This window comes from Periplaneta americana, chromosome 16, assembly GCF_040183065.1.
Source record: "Periplaneta americana isolate PAMFEO1 chromosome 16, P.americana_PAMFEO1_priV1, whole genome shotgun sequence".
NCBI classification, from domain to species: domain Eukaryota; kingdom Metazoa; phylum Arthropoda; class Insecta; order Blattodea; family Blattidae; genus Periplaneta; species Periplaneta americana.
The window spans coordinates 136,109,334-136,130,301 of NC_091132.1; the positions used below are offsets into that span (position 1 = coordinate 136,109,334).

Sequence of the window (20,968 nt, forward strand, 5' to 3'; positions counted from 1 at the left end):
GGTTTGGAATTGAACGGGTTACATCAGCTTCTTGTCAATGCGGATGACGTGAATATGTTAGGAGAAAATCCACAAACGATTAGGGGAAACGCGGAAATTCTAGTTGAAGCAAGTAAAGCGATTTTTGGTTTGGAAGTAAATCCCGAAAAGACTAAGTATATGATTATGTCTCGTGACCAGGATATAGTACGAAATGGAACTATAAAAATTGGAGATTTATCCTTCGAAGAGGTGGAAAAATTCAAATATATTGGAGCAACAGTAACAAACATAAATGACACTCGGGAGGAAATTAAACGCAGAATAAATATGGGAAATGCCTGTTATTATTCGGTTGAGAAGCTTTTATCATCTAGTCAGCTGTCAAAAAATATGAAAGTTAGAATTTATAAAACAGTTATATTATTGATTGTTCTGTATGGTTGTGAAACTTGGATTCTCACTTTGAGAAACAGAGATTAAGGGTGTTTCAGAATAAGGTTCTTAGGAAAATATTTGGGGCTAAGGGGGATGAAGTTACAGGAGAATGGAGAAAGTTACACAGTGCAGAACTGCATGCATTGTATTCTTCACCTGACATTATTAGGAACATTAAATCCAGATGTTTGAGATGGGCAGGGCATGTAGCACGTATGAGCGAATCCAGAAATGCCTATAGAGTGTTAGTTGGGAGACCGGAGGGAAAAAGACCTTTGGGGCGGCCGAGACGTAGATGGGAAGATAATATTAAAATGGATTTGAGGGAGGTGGGATATGATGATAGAGACTGGATTAATCTTGCAGAGGATAGGGACTGATGGCGGGCTTATGTGAGGGCGGCAATGAACCTCCGGGTTTCTTAAAAGCCATTTGTAAGTAAGTAAGGAATTATATTTTTATTATTAAATCAATCACAAAAATGAAACAGTTTTATGAAGCTCACGTCATGCCCTACAGATAATGATTTTATCTGCTGCTGAAACTTTGATTATGTCTATTGGGGCCTTTAAAATGATATAAACATTAAACAGTGACCTCTACTTCATTGGTGGTACGTGAAGAAAAGAACTTTGGAGTGCAGCACTCCACAATGCGAAAGTTACGCTATGGATACCCTTAACTTGATTACTTTTTAACTATGTGACTGTCACTGAATTAGGAGGAAATACATATTATTAACAGAAAAATGAAGATCTCAGGAATCAGATAAACAGAAAAATCAAATGTCTTTTTAGTAGACGTAAAGATGGTGAAAGTAGGAAATGACAAATAATAAATTAACATTTACTGGTACTTTATATAAAGGATGGGTGAACTAATGAATAGGCAGGATAGGGTATCCAGTTTTCTTTGACCCATGGGTGCTTTAAAGTCTTGAAAATAACACTTTAAGAGTACCTTTAATTCTTGGTGTGTCACGAGGACAAACAAGTTTTTATTTACACAATATACAGTTTTTGTTAGAACTTGAGATTTTAATCATATGTTCATTATCATTAAAATGTCATTTTTGTAGTACTTAATGCATTTATAATACAACATTTATTTATAATTCTTATATTCTACCTTGTACAGCTTAAGACAGAAAAACTTGCTGCTGTCTTGAAAAAGTTGTCTATCTTCAAATTCGACTCACTTCGTTTCCAGTGGAGTTTACAAGTGGGCATTTCTGTGGGAAAATGGTTCTAAGCTAACCTTTTAGAGTAATGTGTTGCTTTTATCTTTTTTAAGGTGTTATATCAGGCAAGGGTAAACGTGATCAAGGATGAGAATGGTGATTTGCTTGCAGACGCTCATTCAATCCTGAACAGATGGAAAAACTATTTTGAACAACTACTAAATATACATAGGCCAAATAGAAATGATCGGGACGAAATTGAAATACAAACTGCTGAGCCATTTATACCCAAACCCACACTTTCTGAAGTCGAAATTGCGATAGAAAATTTGAAAAATTATAAGTCTCCAGGTATCGATCAAATTCCAGCAGAATTAATACAAGAGGATGGAAGCGCGTTATCTAACGAAATTTATAAGCTTGTACTTGCTATTTGGCAAAAGGAAATTGTACCAGAACAATGGAAGGAGTCCATAATCGTACCTATCTTTAAGAAGGGGGACAAGACTAACTGTAGTAACTTTCGAGGAATATCACTTTTGTTGACGTCGTACAAAATTTTGTCCAATATTCTTTTGAGAAGATTAACTCCATATGTAGATGAAATTATTGGGGATCATCATTGTGGTTTTAGGCGTAATAGATCAACTATTGACCAGATATTTTGTATTCGACAGATAATGGAGAAAAAACGGGAATATAAGGGTACAGTACATCAGTTATTCATAGATTTCAAAAAGGCATATGACTCGGTTAAGAGAGAAGTTTTATATGATATTCTTATTGAATTTGGTATTCCTAAGAAACTAGTTCGATTAATTAAAATGTGTCTCAGTGAAACGTACAGCAGAGTTCGTGTAGGTCAGTTTCTATCAGATGCGTTTCCAATTCAATGTGGGCTAAAGCAAGGAGATGCACTATCACCTCTACTTTTTAACTTTGCTCTAGAGTATGCCATTAGGAAAGTCCAGGATAACAGAGAGGGTTTGGAATTGAACGGGTTACATCAGCTGCTTGTCTATGCGGATGACGTGAATTTGTTAGGAGAAAATCCACAAACGATTAGGGAAAACACGGGAATTTTACTGGAAGCAAGTAAAGAGATAGGTTTGGAAGTAAATCCCGAAAAGACTAAGTATATGATTATGTCTCGTGACAAGAATATTGAACGAAATGGAAATATAAAAATTGGAAATTTATCTTTTGAAGAGGTGGAGAAGTTCAAATATTTGGGAGCAATAGTAACAAATATAAATGATACTCGGGAGGAAATTAAACACAGAATAAATATGGGAAATGCCTGTTACTATTCGGTTGAGAAACTTTTATCATCCAGTCTGCTGTCGAAAAATCTGAAAGTTAGAATTTATAAAACAGTTATATTACTGGTTGTTCTTTATGGTTGTGAAACTTGGACTCTCACTTTGAGAGGAACAGAGATTAAGGGTGTTTGAGAATAAGGTGCTTAGGAAAATATTTGGGGCTAAGAGGGATGAAGTTAGAGGAGAATGGAGAAAGTTACACAATACAGAACTGCACGCATTGTATTCTTCACCTGACATAATTAGGAACATTAAATCGAGACGTTTGAGATGGGCAGGGCATGTAGCACGTATGGGCGAATCCAGAAATGCATATAGAGTGTTAGTTGGGAGACGGAGGGAAAAAGACCTTTAGGGAGGCTGAGACGTAGATGGGAAGATAATATTAAAATGGATTTGAGGGAGGATTAATCTTGCTCAGGATAGGGACCAATGGCGGGCTTATGTGAGGGCGGCAATGAACCTCCGGGTTCTTTAAAAGCCAGTAAGTAAGTAAGTAAGGTGTTATATTACTCAGTAACGAAAATGCTGGACTTCGAAGTTAAAAACTTTCATGGCATTACTGGTAGTGGTTCTAATCCTAACGACTACCCACCTTTTATTTACTTATTTCTTATTTGAGGTTTACTCTTCTTTTATGATACGTTAATTATATGCTTAGTCATTTATTTCTTAAATAAAATAATCGTAATAATAATTACATAATGTTATACTATTAACATACTGAAACTTGTGAAAACACGACTAATTTCGTCGTATTTTGTCCCATAAAGCAGGCGATTTAATACTTCGATGTGTTGATTTCGTGAAAAGAGTAAACACCATACACTTACAAGAGTGGAGTAGTAGCAGGTTGCTAGTCTGATTCATGCTTATCTAGCCAAAATATTCCGATTAGAAGATAAAATTTGTTCGATCAGCAAGTTTTTCTGCCTTAATCCGTACTTCATTATACATAATTCTAAAGAAGTTCAGGAGATAAACATACTATCAAATATTCAGAGGTACATACTTTCGAAATTGCGAAGATTTGCTTCAGATTTGAAATCCTTATATTTTGCTTATTATTTATTTTGTGTTTAGATGCCAGTAGTTTTGTTTACCGTAAACTGGGTTTACTTTGAACATTTTTTTCAGAAAATCCTATTTAGGTTTCTACATGCTGCATTTGTTATAGATGGAGGTAAATTTGGTATGAGAATGATTTTATGATCATTTACAAGTAGAAACCTTAAATATGATTTTCTGAAAAAATGTTCAAAGTTTCCTCTCTTCGGAATATATATGATAAGAACTTTCTTGTGTTAAATTTTAACGTACCTTGTTAACATGTTTCGACCTATTTTCGGTCATCTTCGGAACTGGTCGTTGTTGGTCTTGGCGCCTCTTGTTTCCTGTATGGGTGCGTTCGTAGTGTAGAGTCAAAGAGTGTATGTGTTTTGAAATTGAGTTGTGTGTTGAGAATATTGTTGGGGTGTGTTTTCGTGTGTCTGTATATTTCATATTGTTCTAGTGTGTTGAGTTTCTGGCTTTTTGGTTGGATGTGCAGTATTTCCATGTCTGTGTTGATGTCTCTGTGGGTGTGGTTGGCATTTGTGATGTGTTCTGCATATGTGGAGGTGTTTTGTAATTTTGTTATGGCTGTGATGTGTTCTTTGTAACGTGTTTGAAATGATCTGCCTGTCTGTCCTATGTAGAAGTTGTTGCAGGTGTTACATTTGAGTTTGTATACGCCTGTGTGGTTGTATTTGTTTGTTTGTGTTGTTTGTGTGTTGAGATGTTTTTGTAGAGTGTTATTTGTTCTGTATGCGATGTTGTAGTTTAATTTCTTGAATGAGGTTGCAATTTTATATGTGTTTTTGTTTTCGTATGTTAGTGTGATGTATTTTTTGTGTTCTTGTGTTTGTGTTGTATTCTTATGTTTTTTGTGATTATGTTTTATCATATGTATTATGTCGTCTATTATGTTAGGGTTGTATCCGTTTTCTTGTGCTATGTATTTGATTGTGTTTAGTTCTTCGTTGTAATCCTGTTGGTTCATTGGTATGTTGAGTAGTCTGTGTACCATTGTTCGGAATGCAGCTTGTTTGTGTTGTATGGGGTGGTTGGATGTGTTGTGTATGTGTGTTGTTGTTGTGGGTTTTCTGTATACTTTGAATGTATGTTTGTTGTCTACTTTAGTTATTGTGATGTATAGAAAATTTATGGATTTGTTGTTTTCAATTTCTAATGTGTAGTGTATTTTGTTTATGTATTGATATAGGTTTTGGATGTCTTTTGTTTCCTTTGTATAGTTTCCTTTGTTTCCTCTCTGTTCAAAGTAACCCCAGTTTACGGTATTTGAAAATAGAAATTACACGTGAAATATTTTTCTGACTCCATTTAGAAGAGAATCATTATTTTAAAATATACAGATGTATCTGAGATATAAATAAACAATAAATAATTATAAATTATATAACTAAAGATCCTCTTAATATAAATTACACTAATTTTAAAAGTGAGTGTTTCAAATGCTGTCTCCTAATCTTGGCAGACATTTAAAATAGTTCTGGTAATATTTTATTTTGGAGAGAACTATATAGAAAGTAGAATATCAGTTCGAATAAGTCATCATCAACATTTTAACCTTCATAGCAAAAGTAGTAATAAAACTACAGACCTTCGATCTATTTATGGATTTATGCACTCAGAATAAATTAAAACAATAATAAAATTGTTCATTGAACTCTCTGAAAGACTCTTATAGTTACATTTGTCATGTCTTTCATATAGACATGTGGAAGAAATAGTGCAGATTATAATTACAGTAGCAGTACACTGGAACTTTAAAGGAAGGATGTGCTCGAATACTAAGGAACTGGTGTCTGTTCTTCTGGTGAAGTCTGAGTTGTATCTGTGGTATTGTATATTTCTGTGGCGTTGCTGGGTGCTTCTCCACCACCAAATGCAAGTCCTAAGAAGTTGCTGATCAGTGCAATTCCATGTTCTGCTGATTCATTAACTGCTGCTATTAATTCTTCCTCATTGATCTCTTCCACTGTTTCACCAGTAGTTGAATTTGTTGGCGAATCTGTGGTGCTGCAAATCATATGAAAATTTTAAGTCATATATTCAATGAGCACACAGTCTACAATTTTATTATTGTCCACAAAATTCAACTCTGCTTGTTATCATTCACACTTATCTTACCATAGTTAATAATGAACTGTTTCCACTGCTTTACAAGCTATGACAGGGTTTTCATTCACCCTAGACCAGTGGTCATCAGCATAGTGCACCCTTGGGCTAGTGTCTCTTACCCATGGAGAAGAGACTGTACTGTCATGCATCTGTAGCTACTAGTGGGTATGTTTTCTCCCTATCCCTTCTGCACAATGGTGCATATTCCGATACACTGTTTACCTATTTCATTGAATGCTGACGACCACTGCCCTAGACTATATTTGAACACAATATCACCAATAACAACTTGTAGCCCTATATTCAATTACATATATATTTCACAGAGCTTATGTAATAAATATATGAGTTCACAATAAAATTAATACTACAGTAGAACATCGATTATCCAAATACTGATCAACCAAATAGTATAAAATTAATATTAATAATACAAAATTAATACTACAGTATTAATTAGGAACATTGAGATGGGCAGGGCATGTAGCACGTATGGGCGAATCCAGAAATGCATATGGAGTGTTAGTTGGGAGACTGGAGGGAAAAAGACCTTTAGGGAGGCCGAGACGTAGGTGGGAAGATAATATTAAAATGGATTTGAGGGAGGTGGGATATGATGATAGAGAATGGATTAATCTTGCTCAGGATAGGGACCAATGGCGGGCTTATGTGAGGGCGGCAATGAACCTCCGGGTTCTTTAAAAGCCAGTAAGTAAGTAAGTATACTACAGTAGAACATCGATTATCCTAATACCGATCAACCAAATACTGTAAAATTAATATTAATAATAACAAAATTAATACTACAGTAGAACATCGATTATCCTAATACCGATCAACCAAATACTGTAAAATTAATATTAATAATAAAAAAATTAATACTACAGTAGAACATCGATTATCTGAATACCGATCAACCAAAACATTGGTTAACTGAAAGCATTCCATTCGGCAAATTCAAATGTTTGCGAGATTTAGCGGCAAAAAGCCGAGTCTCAGCTCTGAGGCAAAGAAAGAAAAAATTAATAATTTGGATTTCTTTTCCTAAACTGTAGACCTACTTTAATTACTATTTTGAACTTGTCAAACTAGGCTAGTCAGTTCTCTGTGTTATTTGTAAAACGTGTAATACGAGGGGGATCCAGGAAATAACGACCGTTCGCGCATACCCGCCACGCAGCTGACTCCCCTTCCTTGTTTGAAGGTCAACTGGCTTCCTTAACATGTGTTCTCATAATGTTGTGAGTACTGGTTGCAACAAGTCGCCATTGTGCATTTTGTGTTACTTCAAAATAAACGACGTGATTGATAATCCCGCCGACTGTGAGGTGAGGAGTGTGATTCGATTTTTGAATGCCCGACATTTGAAACCTGCAGAAATTTAGCGGCAATTGAAAGAAGTGTATGGTGATACTGTAATGAATGAAAGAAATGTGAGAACATGGTGCGAAATGCTCAACAATGGGCGAACAAATGTCCACGATGAAACTTGACCCAGATGCCCATCACTCATCACAGAAGACCTGAAGACTAAAGTGAACGACAGAATCTTGCAAGACAGGCGCACATCACTCGACGAATTGCATATTGCCTTTCCTGACATTTCTCGTTCTTTGCTTGGTGAAATTGCGTTGCAACATCTTGGCTACCACAAAATCTGTGCACGATGGGTTCCACGGCAACTGAGTGACCAACACAAAACTCAGAGAATGGCCTCAGCATTGACATTCTTGATGCGATATCACACAGATGGAGACGCCTTTCTTGATCAAATTGTGACTGGTGATGAGACCTGGGTGTCTCACAACACCCCAGAGACCAAGCGCCAATCACGTCAGTGGCATCATCCCTCATCACCCAAGAAACCAAGAAAATTCAAACAGACTCTCTCAACACAGAAAGTCATGGCTACTGTCTTTTGGGATCGCAAAGGTGTTCTTTTGCTGGATTTCATGCCAAAAGGCACTACGATCAATGCAAATCGTTATTGTGAGACTTTACGAAAACTACGGCGAGCCATCCAAAACAAGAGGCGAGGAATGCTTTTGAGAGGAGTTGTGCTTCTTCACGATAACGCCCTCCCGCACACTGCTGCTTCAACTCGAGAATTGCTGGATCAATTCGGTTGGGAAATCTTAAGCTGAAAGACTTTCTGGGTGGTACACGTTTTGGAAGTGATGAAGAGTTGAAGAAGACAGTGAACACCTGGCTTAATGAACTGGCGGCAGAGGAGTATAACACGGGAATTCTAAAGCTAGTGAACAGATACGACAAATGTTTAAATGTAGGTGGTGATTATGTAGAGAAGTAAAGGAAGCTTCAGTTATGTAACAGACTTTGTTTTTTCAAATAAATATATATTTTTTTAATTATTACAACAAAACAGTCGTTATTTCCTGGATCCCCCTCGTACAAAATACATATTGTATGTACAGTTTTGTGTTTAATATAAGTGTTTCTTTGTTTCATACTGCTTCTATGACACTGGTACAATTTGTTTTCGTAAATGATCGGTTATACGAAAAATCAGTTATCTGAACACAATAGTTTGAAATGAAATGAAATGAAAGTAGCTCCTAAAACATAATTCCGAGTAAATGTTCAGTATGGTATAGAACATTTTTCAATATTATGAAAGATCTTACATTTTGAAGATTTGTAGCATATAGAATGGGTTCAATAGGTGCTGGTACTAATATTTACAAAAGAAGGAAAAGAGGTTGAGGAGGAATGAGGACGAAAAGAAAATTAGGAAGGAGTCAATAAAATATGGTGTAGTTTATGACAAAGAAGAATAAGAATATGCTGAATGTGAGATGACAGTGATGTGTGGTGAGGGTTGTAGTTGTGTATATGTTAATTATCATGACCACGAAATTTATAAAGGAATAGAAGAAACAGAAGAAGAACGTGATGATAGTGGTGATGATATTTATAGGTAGCACATAAATTCTTGGCAATTGTAATGTTTAGAATGTGGTCATGGATGATGTGGTCTTGAAGCTGTTTGGCAAGCCCCTATCAGTTATCACTCTTGAGGTAAGTCAAATTTGTGACTGTCGCCTGCATTTTAAACACCAATACAGTGAAACCTCTCATTTATGGACATCGAAGGGATGTAACAATCTGTCCGCATCTGAGAGGTGTCCTTTATTGGGAGGGAAGCTCCCCAATCTAACAATGAATTTATAACATGCATTATGTATCTCTTCACACTTTAAATAAAATGCATTACTGTAGTTTAATTCTAAATACAGTCTACTGTACTACAGTAAATTCTTTGCAACTTTGAACTTCAGTAGGTAAGACCGAAAAAGGAAAATACAGTACTGTGCCATGCAGTTTTATTCTAGGTCTACAGTTATGCAGTACTGTAATTTATGGTTTTCAACTTAACTTTTACGGTCAGGTGCCATGTTTTTCGAAACAGAACAACTGATTGAAGTGAAGAGAACATTCCTACTAACCCTATCATGTGTCGAATACAATTTCACGATCGCGGAAACCTTGGACCCATCAGACAAGTCAAATTTTATGACTTTGTTTATCCATCTGCTTCCAGCTAACAAGGGGTAACCTGCTGGGCTAGTGGTAGCTTACGAGACCCTTATTGTCTTCTTTCATGTTAAGGAATTTCTGTACAGTTCTCAAAACTAAATTTTCCATTTTTGTAACACATTAGGTCTTGAAATCCAAGTTCTGTCCGCAGTCAGGAGGTAAAGCAAGCTTTAGGACTGTGAAACTGCTGTCCGTGTCTGAGAGTGTCCGTAAACGAGAGTTAAATTTATCATTATTTCTATATTATTTCAGTTGGGACATAAAAATCTGTCTGTATATGAGGAGTGTCCATAACTTGGAGGTGTCTGTAAGGAGAGGTTTCACTGTAGTTGGCATGGATAGTCCTTGGAAGGAACATTCTCAGCAAACCTTCAGTTTCTTATTGAATGTAAGGTAGCACAATTGAATGGTGGAGGGCAGTGACTGTGAATTTATGAAAATGGAAGTAATAGAATAAGCTGAATTCTTATTATATAATGCTCTGATTTAATATATTTCAGGTTATGATCTGGTTATAGAGTAAATCATAAATCCTGGAAAGAAAAAATTAGATTATAAGGTCATATAGGCTATAACAAGTAACTTAGTGTTGTGGGATTTAATCGATTAATCGATCAATTTCTATTGTAAGATGAATTGATCAAAAATATTTAATCAAATAATCGAGTCAGTTAAAATTAATCAGTTGTAGCTACTTGATATTAATTATTATTTTGTTAATGCAAACTCAGAGTAAAAATTCCGTCAATATTCGTCTCTCAGAAATTGCTTACTTCAAACACGATAATACCGTTATTTTGTTACTGCAAAATAGGTAGCAAGTATAGCATTGGGCAAATCTTTGCACAAACACTTCAGAAAGAGATTAAGATATGAGGACAGTGACCTGGGCTAGCCCTATTGAAAGTTGAAATACAATGCGAAACCCATATTAAGTTTGTCAACTCGTCTTCCTAGCATATGAAATACATACTTTGCTGGAATTCTCCCCCTCATCCCTTAGCCATGGCTGCATTGTGTGCAAATGAGAGAATAACTATATTCTTCTCTTTCTAAAATTTTGTAACCCGATTACAATAGGGCCCAGTCTGCTGTTCTGTTGCAGTTTCTTTATTAAGTTTCTAGATAAAGCTTGTGTGTTTAGTTTGCTAAAGAAAAAAGAATCAAATTTCTGTGATCTGTGAAAAAAGTAATAGGTCTATGAGAATCTGAGAAGTAAACTCGGTGAAATATTTAGATTTAAATTGAACGATCATGGAGTAGTGCTTAACAGAAAAAAAAATTCGTTTTTAGTGATGCAGGAAACATTGTTACTAAATGTAGAGCAGCACTTAGTTCAGTACATGTGAATGCACTCATATTTTTAAAATCATGGATGAAGTTTTAACTAGGTGAGTCTTCATACTTTTTTATATTTGTGTTTGCCCCAAAAATCCCCGGAGAAATGACACAATAAATTACAAGCCTACATAATAAATATGTTAGTAAATAACTAAAATAGTATTGCTATGATGTACTGAAGTACATGTGTTATTTTCTTTGCAGGAATTCTGCATTACCATATGGTGAAGAATGGGTAGAACGGAGAAAAATTCTCTCCGGCACAGGACTCGAACTCGGGTCATGGATGAATATGTAATAGAATGCGAAACTGCGGTCAGCACCTTCTGACTGTAGGGGGTTCAAGTGAGATGATCAGAGCCCGACGTCGTGGGTGGTGAACATTAGAATTACGTGTTGGGTAGATTACCCAGAGTACTCTATTTATCCGTTCGTTTGAGACGAACAGACGATGCTGAGAAGACAAGATGGCAGCCAGAAACTTGCTAATGTGTGAATATAAAGTGATACTAAGTGTGTGTATAAGCAGTGTATGTTAAACAGTGATGTTTACGGACGTTATAAAAATGGTGTTGTTGAATGTATTGTAAAGTAAAAGTAATATAATAAATTGAACTATCTAAGTAGTTTTTGCAGACTTTTCCATTGTGCTATACACTAAATACTCAAAGAATACAATCCCAATTATCTAACCTTTTGCTTTATTTTCTGTCTCTGGTTATATTTTAATTGGGTAGTGTAAAATAGATCATCTCTTTTATCTTCCTGCTGGCTCTGGTAAGAATTTTCAGTGGAAGATGGTGTGAGAAATAAAAATGTAAATGTTTTATTTTAAATTGGGTTAGTTGAGAATATCGATGAGGATGGGAGGGAAGGAATATTTTCTGCATAGTTTAACATTTTCGTCACCAGGTACACTGCTAAATGCATAGAGTAATTAGTTTTTGTTTTTGCTACTTGGTGCGCTGCTAGATGTAACAAGTTCTCCACTGTCCAACAGATGGCAGCAAGATCAGTTTCTACATTAGCGCCTCAGTAAGTTTCGCATCCTATTATATATTCATCCATGCCTGGGTTTTCAGTTCTACGTGCTGACGCTTTGTCCATTCTACCCATTCTTCACCATATGGTAATGCAGAATTCCTGCACGGAAATATATATGTACTTCGGTACATCATAGTAATATGATAAACATAAGTAATCACTTTGTGATTCGAGACAGCGCCTTGTTCCGCCAGACTCCAGCCACTTACTCGTAATGAATGCACCTCTGTACATAGTGTTAGACATTGTGCCACTGTCACATATTCTGTGACACAGTACATGAGGGTAGACACCAAAGGAGAACAGAGAGGTAGAAATTAAACTGAGAAGGATTCAATCCAGCATTGGAACTAGAATCCGGTGTGGCTTAGTGGATAAAGCGTCAGCACATAGAGCTGAAAACCTGGGTTAGAGTCCCGGTGCCGGAGAGAATTTTTCTCTAGTCTACCCATTCTTCACCATATAAAATAGTATTGTTTTGTAATACAACAATACAGTATATATGTACATATATACTACATTTTATACTTATGCTTATCACCAAACACAAATTAAATTTAACAATAATTGTATATTACAGTATATTAAAACTTTTTTCAAATCGATCAAATTTCTTAGATTAATCGATTAAATTCAAATCGTTAATCAATTAAATATTTTGATCAATCGACAGCACTAAATTTTTTATTTATTTACAATAGTTAAATATTAACTTCCTTTACAGTAAGATATGCAGTAACCCAATTTTGTTTGTAAGATGGAGCAGTGGACATTAAATGGAGGTGACATCCTGCATATATTTTCATTAATATTAAGTAAATTCTGTTAAAAATCTATAAATTATTACTCTCTGGCTTTTGATAATGGCAATCTACTTGAGAACGTATAATAAACAGGAAACTATATTTTTAATATAATAACACAATCTCAAGAGAAAAAATGGAACTCCATGCATTATAATCCACAGTTAATTCCCGATTTACCACGAAAATCGTCTGTAGCTGCATTTAGATTGGCAACAGGCCATGACTGTTTGGCCAAACACCTGCATAGAATTGGAATATATCAGTCCCCTAACTGCCCATTGTGCAACTCAAACCAAGAAATGGATTCGGAACATCTCAAAATCTGTGCTTCAGTGGCTGGCCATGAAAAATCTTTGAAAAATATTGGAGTGCATGAGGTCAAATGACTTTGTTGTCAAATGCTCGGCATTAGAAAACAACAACATATCTTTAATAGAATACCAAACAGAAGAAACAAAAATGCGGACACAAATTTCCACTTAATTTCAGAAGTATCCAGACAAGGATTAAACCTTGGCAAAGAAAGATCCAATGATAAAGACAAACTTGCATATTTTAAAGAGTGTAAATTCTATTCTGATTTTGCGTTTTCTCTGTTTCAGCTTCAGTTCGCCTCTTCAGCTAGAGAAAGTGTGGTGACAAAAATCTGTCGATCACTACTCCAGGACAGTGGAGAAGGAAAGATCTCTAACGAGAAATTCCAAATTGTAGAATTTGATACACCTCCACAAATGCGGCCCTGTCTTTTGATTTACGTCTTTTGATTTTGCTTTGTAAATAAAATATAATATTTTATTTTGGAATCGGCGCTGAAATATAATTTATGTTGTATTTTTTTGTTACTATATATAAAATATTCAATATTCATTATCCGGAAACATTTAGCCAGTAATTCCATCGCTGACTTCCCTCCTTCCCACACAAAACACAAAGCTCGCTGCCAAACATCTTACTAGTTGTTCTTGTGCTTGGGAAGAAAGAGAATTTGTTGTTTAGTACATCTTCCGACCATCAGTGAACATGAGGCAGATTGCAAACATCACTCGTAAACTGTGGAGGGTGTGTGGTAGGTACATTTGTTTATAACGTCTGACCATCAATGCACTCTAATGTACCATCAGGTCAAGCCTAATTACTCAGGCACATCCGTTACCCCTGTCTTCCTATGGCACAAATCCTACTTCACTAATGTTTTAACTCTCCTCATATCAAACTATTAGTTAAAAAATTACCAATTTCTACCACAGCACTCCTGTTTCTCCTATCACGAGAACTAGAGGAAAGTATCTACAATATTTTATTGTTGTTAATAAACCAATTGTTATCTAATAACAATCTTCACTTTCTTTATAAGCACATCACCCTCTGCCCTAAAGCTTCGACCCTCTTGTCTGTCATCTGTTTCCCCACTCTCCACCTCGATGACAGCCAGAGGGACGCAATGGAGATCGGCGCACGACAAAGTGAGCAAACTGAGTGCAATTTTTAAACACGTGGCTACACACCAAGCAGCCAGGACAGATTTAACATTCTAAGCTCTTACCTTTTTGATTCCGATATATTTCTGCCCTATTGCCTCCAGGTGACTGAATCTTTATGTGCGTACAGCCTATTGCACCCACAATACCAGGAAAATTGTACATATCATAAAACTTTTGTACAATACTCGGGCGTTCTTGTACTGAGGGGAATGTTACGTACCTTCTTCTCATTGATGCTATTGCTGCAGAAACTTTACTAACAATTCTACTTACTGTAGATTTTGAAATTCCAGCATTATCTCCAACCATTAAATGAAAGGATCCAGTGGCATAAAACCTCATAGTTATCAGTACCTGCTGCATTGGAGATAGAGGTGTGTTTCTGTTGATCGGGTATTCTAACCTCTCTTGTATTTCTTCCACAACCTTACCGACGATAGTTTTGGACAATCTATATCTCTTCAAAAATTCTTCTTCTCGCAAATTTTCAAAATCATTTCGTCTTAAAGCTCTTTCCCTATTAGGAACGGCATTCAGATGGTCTAAATAGAGCAGTTCCACATCAAAATCATTATTTACGTCCATTTTCAACTGTTTAACAATTGCTAAGCTTTTAACATAAAGGAGATGGGATGTTAATTTAACACAGATTTTAACTCTTTGTTAGAGCTAACATTTGTTGATGGAACAGAATTTTTGTTAAATCAAATGTTAAACTAGTTTAACAACGTATTAAAAATTAACATTGGTTGATGAAACTCGGCATTAGTGTACATAACTCTTTCTTAGGTTTATATTAAAACTTTTGTGAAATTACAATTTGCAAGAAATATTGTGCTGTTTATAAAAGAGGAAGAGGAGGTGAAAGAGAAAGAATACGATTCAAATTAAGAAGAGAAAGTCAAAAACAAAGGAGGAAAATGAGAAAAAGGAAAGAGACATGAGAGAAGAGAATAATGACACGAAAAAGGAGGAAGAAATTAACAAATTGCAAATAAAAATAATGTAGCCGAATAATTCACTAGAAAAGTGCAAAAAAAAAATATAGAAACAAACTCCCAGCTTTACAAAGTTGACACCTCTTAACAAATTAGCAGTTATTAAATCTGATCTTTGTGCATGAGCTGCAGATTATGGAGGGATTACAGAATACCAGGTACGGTATTTGAAATAATTCTTAAGTATACCTAGCTTCAGAGGTTGTGTTTGTGATGGGAGGATCGACACTCATGCCATCAGGACCCATGCGAAAGCATCCGACGAGATACTGTGCTTGCACATCGCCGAGCAGTGTGGGCTCCAGCTGCAGACACCAGCGTAGACCATCGCTGGTTGGAGCAAGGTCGCTGAATCGTGCGCACAACTGTGCTAGATCCGACAGAATGTCTATACAAGTTGGTTCAGGGTTTGCACCTGTAAAGATATTACCACATTTATACTTTTCAGTTCTCCAGACATTGGGCTGAGATGTTGAACTTAATTTATCAAGAAAATAGTTCCATTAGATTAGTGTAGTAGTAGTGATTTTGGGGATGAGGAGAAGTGACCACTATTTTTTCTGTCTTTTAAATTGTCTCTTGGGATTTTGCTCAGCAAGTTTATTTTAATGACGAAAGTTATGTTATGGTAAGCATATTTAGTGTTTTTTTTTTTAATAAGATTATGGTTGTAGTATTTAGCATTTTATATGAATAAAATACAGTATAAATCATATCGAAACTTTTCATTGATTAGCCTATTCCCACAATAATAGACGTAAACTTTGTAAATGTACACTACTGGTCAAAAGTTTTCGATCACCTATCACAACTATGGATTTGTGGTTAAAACAGGGATTTCGTCTTGAATATTCTATCATATCATAATGCTAGAGAGAGAAAATATTTATTTTGTTGGTCTATTTAGTTTTTCCAATGTGTTTGTTTGTTTTTTTAGTTATTTAACGACGCTGTATCAACTACTAGGTTATTTAGCGTCAATGAGATTGGTGATAGCGGATGGTATTTGGCGAGATGAGGCCGAGGATTCGCCATAGATTACCTGGCATTCACCTCATGGTTGAGGAAAATCTCGGAAAAAACCGAACCAGATAATCAGCCCAAGCGGGCCAGTGTGTTTATATGTTGAAATAAAGTACTATATAGTTGTTTTCATAGCTGATCGAAAACTTTTGACTGGTAGTGTGTATAATAGGAATGCATTACTACTTGCAGATGCTTCTGCGTAATTCACAGTCATTTGAAACATACACACCGGATTTGATAGAAAATACGAGTAATTATGACACCGTGTGAATGAGACATTAAATGTAAGCTGAATAAATTACATTGTTAATTTAAGTTATAGAAACGTTATTTAGTTTCTTCTCTAGACTAGCATTCGATTCCCGATCAGATGGTTATGGAATTTGCGGTGAAAAAAAAAAACAGACTGGCAGAGAGTTGTTCTCGGGATACTCCCACTTTCTCTTTCATTCCATCAACATGCACCACCTCCCCATCATGTCATCTATCTGCAATAAATAAAAATAGGCTGGGGTGAAATCTTGAAGGTAGTGTAGGTTTCCGAAGATAACACAGGAAGGACTTGGGACAAGTACTCATCTGGAAATGAGGCATGGGATCTGTTTCACAATGTCTTAATGGGTTTATTGTGATGGTTATCTAGTGTCTAAGTGAAATGAAGATGATAATGCCAGTGAAAGAGTCCAGAGTCCAGCGCCGATAGTTACTCAGCATTTGTTCTTAATGATGGGTTGAGGGAAAACCCCGGGAAAACCTCAACCAGCCAAGATTTGAACCTGCACACGCTCGTTTCACGGTCAGACAAGCTAACCGTTACTCCACAGCAGTGTACTTCACAATGTTAATACAGAAGAACCTCTATTATCCGTGGTAATGAAGACGGTGGACTGGACGGTTAATCGATAAAATCGGATAATCCGTACCATAAAATATTTTAATAAATTATGTGCATATTACAGTTTTGTAATTTCCTCCGTAATCTTGAGTTTAACATGTTAGATAGTGGACCAAAAGTTACTAATTTAAGTCCGGTTGTCAATGATGGGTTTATAAGGGTCAAGAAAATGCATTTTTATTTCGATACTTAGCAAAACACTTTTGACATCCGTGGAAGATATTTTGCACAGAAGATATAAAGTACAGGCACTCGAACAGTGGGACAAGGACTGAATGTCACAGGTTTGCTATAAATTGTGCGCAAGTTCTTGGGACCATTTCCTTGAAATTGACTATTTTACAAGTAACTGTTCTTATTGCCGGCAGTAGTACTATGTAAGGGTAAAGACTTACTTACTTACTTACAAATGGCTTTTAAGGAACCCGAAGGTTCATTGCCGCCCTCACATAAGCCCGCCATCGGTCCCTATCCTGTGCAAGATTAATCCAGTCTCTATCATCATACCCCACCTCCCTCAAATCCATTTTAATATTATCCTCCCATCTACGTCTCGGCCTCCGAGGCTTATTGTAGGGATTCGTAACAAGCTGTTTTTTACGGTGATGGGTTGCTAGCCCTTCGCCCAACCCCCAAGTTGGAGGACCACCCCTTATCGGCTGTCCACGACTGCTTATTCAATATATTCGCAGCTACCCTCCATATCTGGAGGCCGTCTCCTCTATGTAAGGGTAAAGACACTCTAGAAAAATTAAGTAATAATGTAACGTATAGTACTACATTTTTTTCCGCAGCAAACAAAGAAAGAAAAGAGCGAGAGAAGGGCAGTCTGATAATCCGCCGATCGGTTAATTGGGTCATGGATAATGGGGGTTCTACTGTAAATTACAAATTAACAATATAGTATACAAATTTCAAGTAAAAGATTACAAATGCTTTTGAACTCTGTTTTACAATGAAATCTTATTAATCTGTGAAGTTTGAGAAGCTTTACAAAATCAGCTAAAGAAATTTACAAGGTTCTTTATGCAACATCGTCAACAGTTTACGAAAAATCATTAAGGAGGAGAGCTAAAGTTGTATTTTGCGATTGTGAATTGAGGGAGATGTTTACATTTTTATCCTAAAATAGATTAGGTATAATTGGGAGGCGGATTTCTATGACATTCATCTCTTTTTCTTGTACAGTACTTCGGATTTTAGACTGATTTAAACTTGATTCCAAATATTCTGATGAAATTTAAAAGGTTTTTATTGGGCGTATAAATGCTTATACTTTTTAAGCTTTGTAGCACATTTAATCAAAACTGCATAATAACTTATATTGTGGGAATTTTCTTATGTATATTTCGGTATTTTTTTTAACTTTTATAGCACATGCAGTAAAAATTCATTTTATAATGTTATATGTTGCGTATTTTTCATATGAACATAATTTTATTCAAACCATAACGAGCTGTAGTGAACATAGGCGGAGAGAGAACCGTTTCCTTGGGGGAGGGGGGAAGCAAAACCATAGAATCCCCATATAACAGGGTGATGGGGGACATTATTTACCAGAATCCCCATATAACAGGGTGATGGGGGACATTATTTACCAGAATCCCCATATAACAGGGTGATGGGGGACATTATTTACCTCCTCCCTCCATTATAGCTTGACCTTGGTACAGTAAATCAGAATATGATCATTTAATAAAGGTATTTTCGAGAGCATGTTTCTTACAGTGTTACATCCATATCCGCAATGTTTCAGACCAATGTAGATGTACTACAAATATCCCTCTATTTCTCTCTCGTACAGAAACACATGCATTCATCAATAAAACTACGTAACAGTGCTAACAGAAACTTTTTTTATATGAAGTTTACCTTCCTGAAGATATCATATGAAATGTAAACTCTAATTATTTTATTTAATCTCGTCTTTAAGTTTACACATTATACCGGGATCACTTTTCTTTTTCCTGCATTATTGTGCAGTGTTACTCATATTTTTCCAAGTGGCGGCCTGAACACCTGCAGACTTCTAACACATCAGAACAGGCTGTTACAAAAGAAACATTACAGTGCTTCCATTCCTCAAATGAGGTACTGGTCAGGGGCGGATGCAAGGGGGGGATTAAGGGGATATATCCCCTCCCGAAATTTTGAGAAAAATACGAAACACGAAACAAAAATAATATTAATTTTAATTCGTGAATGTACATAGGAATTAGAGAGTTTTCCACGTAAATTCTCTTTGCTAAAGTCAGGGGCGTATACTGGTTAAAGGGTTTGGGCTACCGCTGACCCTATTACTACACAAAATATATCTAACAATTACTTTAATTTTAATTACTATGGTAAAACTAATAATACAAAATTATTACATTATGTTATATTATAAACTTTTTCTTTCGTAATTTCCTTGGGCTACCGCCGGTAGCCCCGGTAGCCCGCAAAATACGCCCCTGGCTAAAGTGTTAAATTCCAAGAACTGCAGGAAGAAAAACACAGCGTTCTTACTTCAAGACAGAGAGTCATGAACAGTATTTTAGGCTTTTAATTTTCCTTCTCTTCTTAGACTATTTCATTAGTCAGCTCAAGGTCAGGTTTTTAAATCATAAGGGAATCCTAAAGTCCATACAAACTTTTCTGTCTAAAGACATAGTGCGAGCATCAGATGAAGATTTAGAAACTGCTGTTGAGGCTATAGTAAACCAGTGGCCCAATGATGTTGATGCATCACCAGAGTGATGTGGAGAAGAAATTTCCTTGATCAGAAAAATCTTCACCTAATACCTACTGACTTTATATCATCTTTGAACAGGTGCAATGAAATTATTTTTCCCTGCACTCACAAGGCGCTGAAACTTTTCTGCACATTGCCTGTAACTACAGCAACACCAGAACGATCGTTCTCAACATTGCGGTGTTTGAAGATTTACTTGAGGAGCACGATGGGAGCAGACAGATTAAATGGACTGGCCTTGATATATAGCCTATACATAAAAATGTAGAAGTAAAAGCTCATGAAGTACAGGATGAAATGCCTGAAAAGCCTCGTCACCTTCTTCTGCAAATGTCATTCTGTCATTGTTTTTGTATTGCAGTCATTGTAAATGTTAAAATAAAAAAATTATGGTTTATTTAACAACGCTCGCAATTTTCGAGGTTATATCAGTGTCGCCTGTGTGCTGGAATTTTTTCCCTCAGGACTTCTTTTACATGCCAGTAAATCGACTGATATGAGGCCTGTCGCATTTAAACACACTTAAATGCCATCGAGCTGGGTTGGGGTAGAACCCGCAACTTCGAGCACAGAAGGCTATACCGACTACGTTACTCAGGCCAACTTGTAAATGTTTGTGACTCAGAAACAAATTGTGAGTATATAAACTTATTTCTCATTACTCCATTTTCACTATCTCCTCAAATCCCTCACGAAATAAAATCCTGCATCCGCCCCTGGTACCGGTATAGCAATTCTTATACATTCAGAAATTTAAAATAAATATTATAGTCCAGACACATGAACTGAAGATATTAATTCAACAATTTAAGCATAGAAACATAAATAAAAGCAAAAAAGATCTTTTGAATTCAATATTTTTTAACATTAATAGAAAAAAAAAATGGAGAAGTTTGGGGGGGCAGTGCCCCCCCATGTCCCCCCATAACTCTGCCTATGGCGGTGAATGATGTACGCTACTACAAAATTTTTTCAGAATATCT

The 20,968-nt window shown here is 36.0% G+C and overlaps 1 protein-coding gene across 1 annotated transcript in view; it reads right to left on the reverse strand.

Annotated features, from left to right (window-relative positions):
• Positions 1–1,374: 1,374 nt before the first annotated feature.
• LOC138691407 (uncharacterized) overlaps positions 1,375–20,968 on the reverse strand; it is an 82,678-nt gene continuing 63,084 nt past the window's right edge. The window contains exons 7-8 of the mRNA XM_069813318.1: positions 15,520–15,745; positions 1,375–6,000 (exon numbers count right to left, since the gene is read on the reverse strand). Coding sequence (XP_069669419.1) covers positions 5,772–6,000; positions 15,520–15,745 — 455 coding nt within the window. The 3' untranslated portion in view covers positions 1,375–5,771. The remainder of the gene's footprint in view (positions 6,001–15,519; positions 15,746–20,968) is intronic.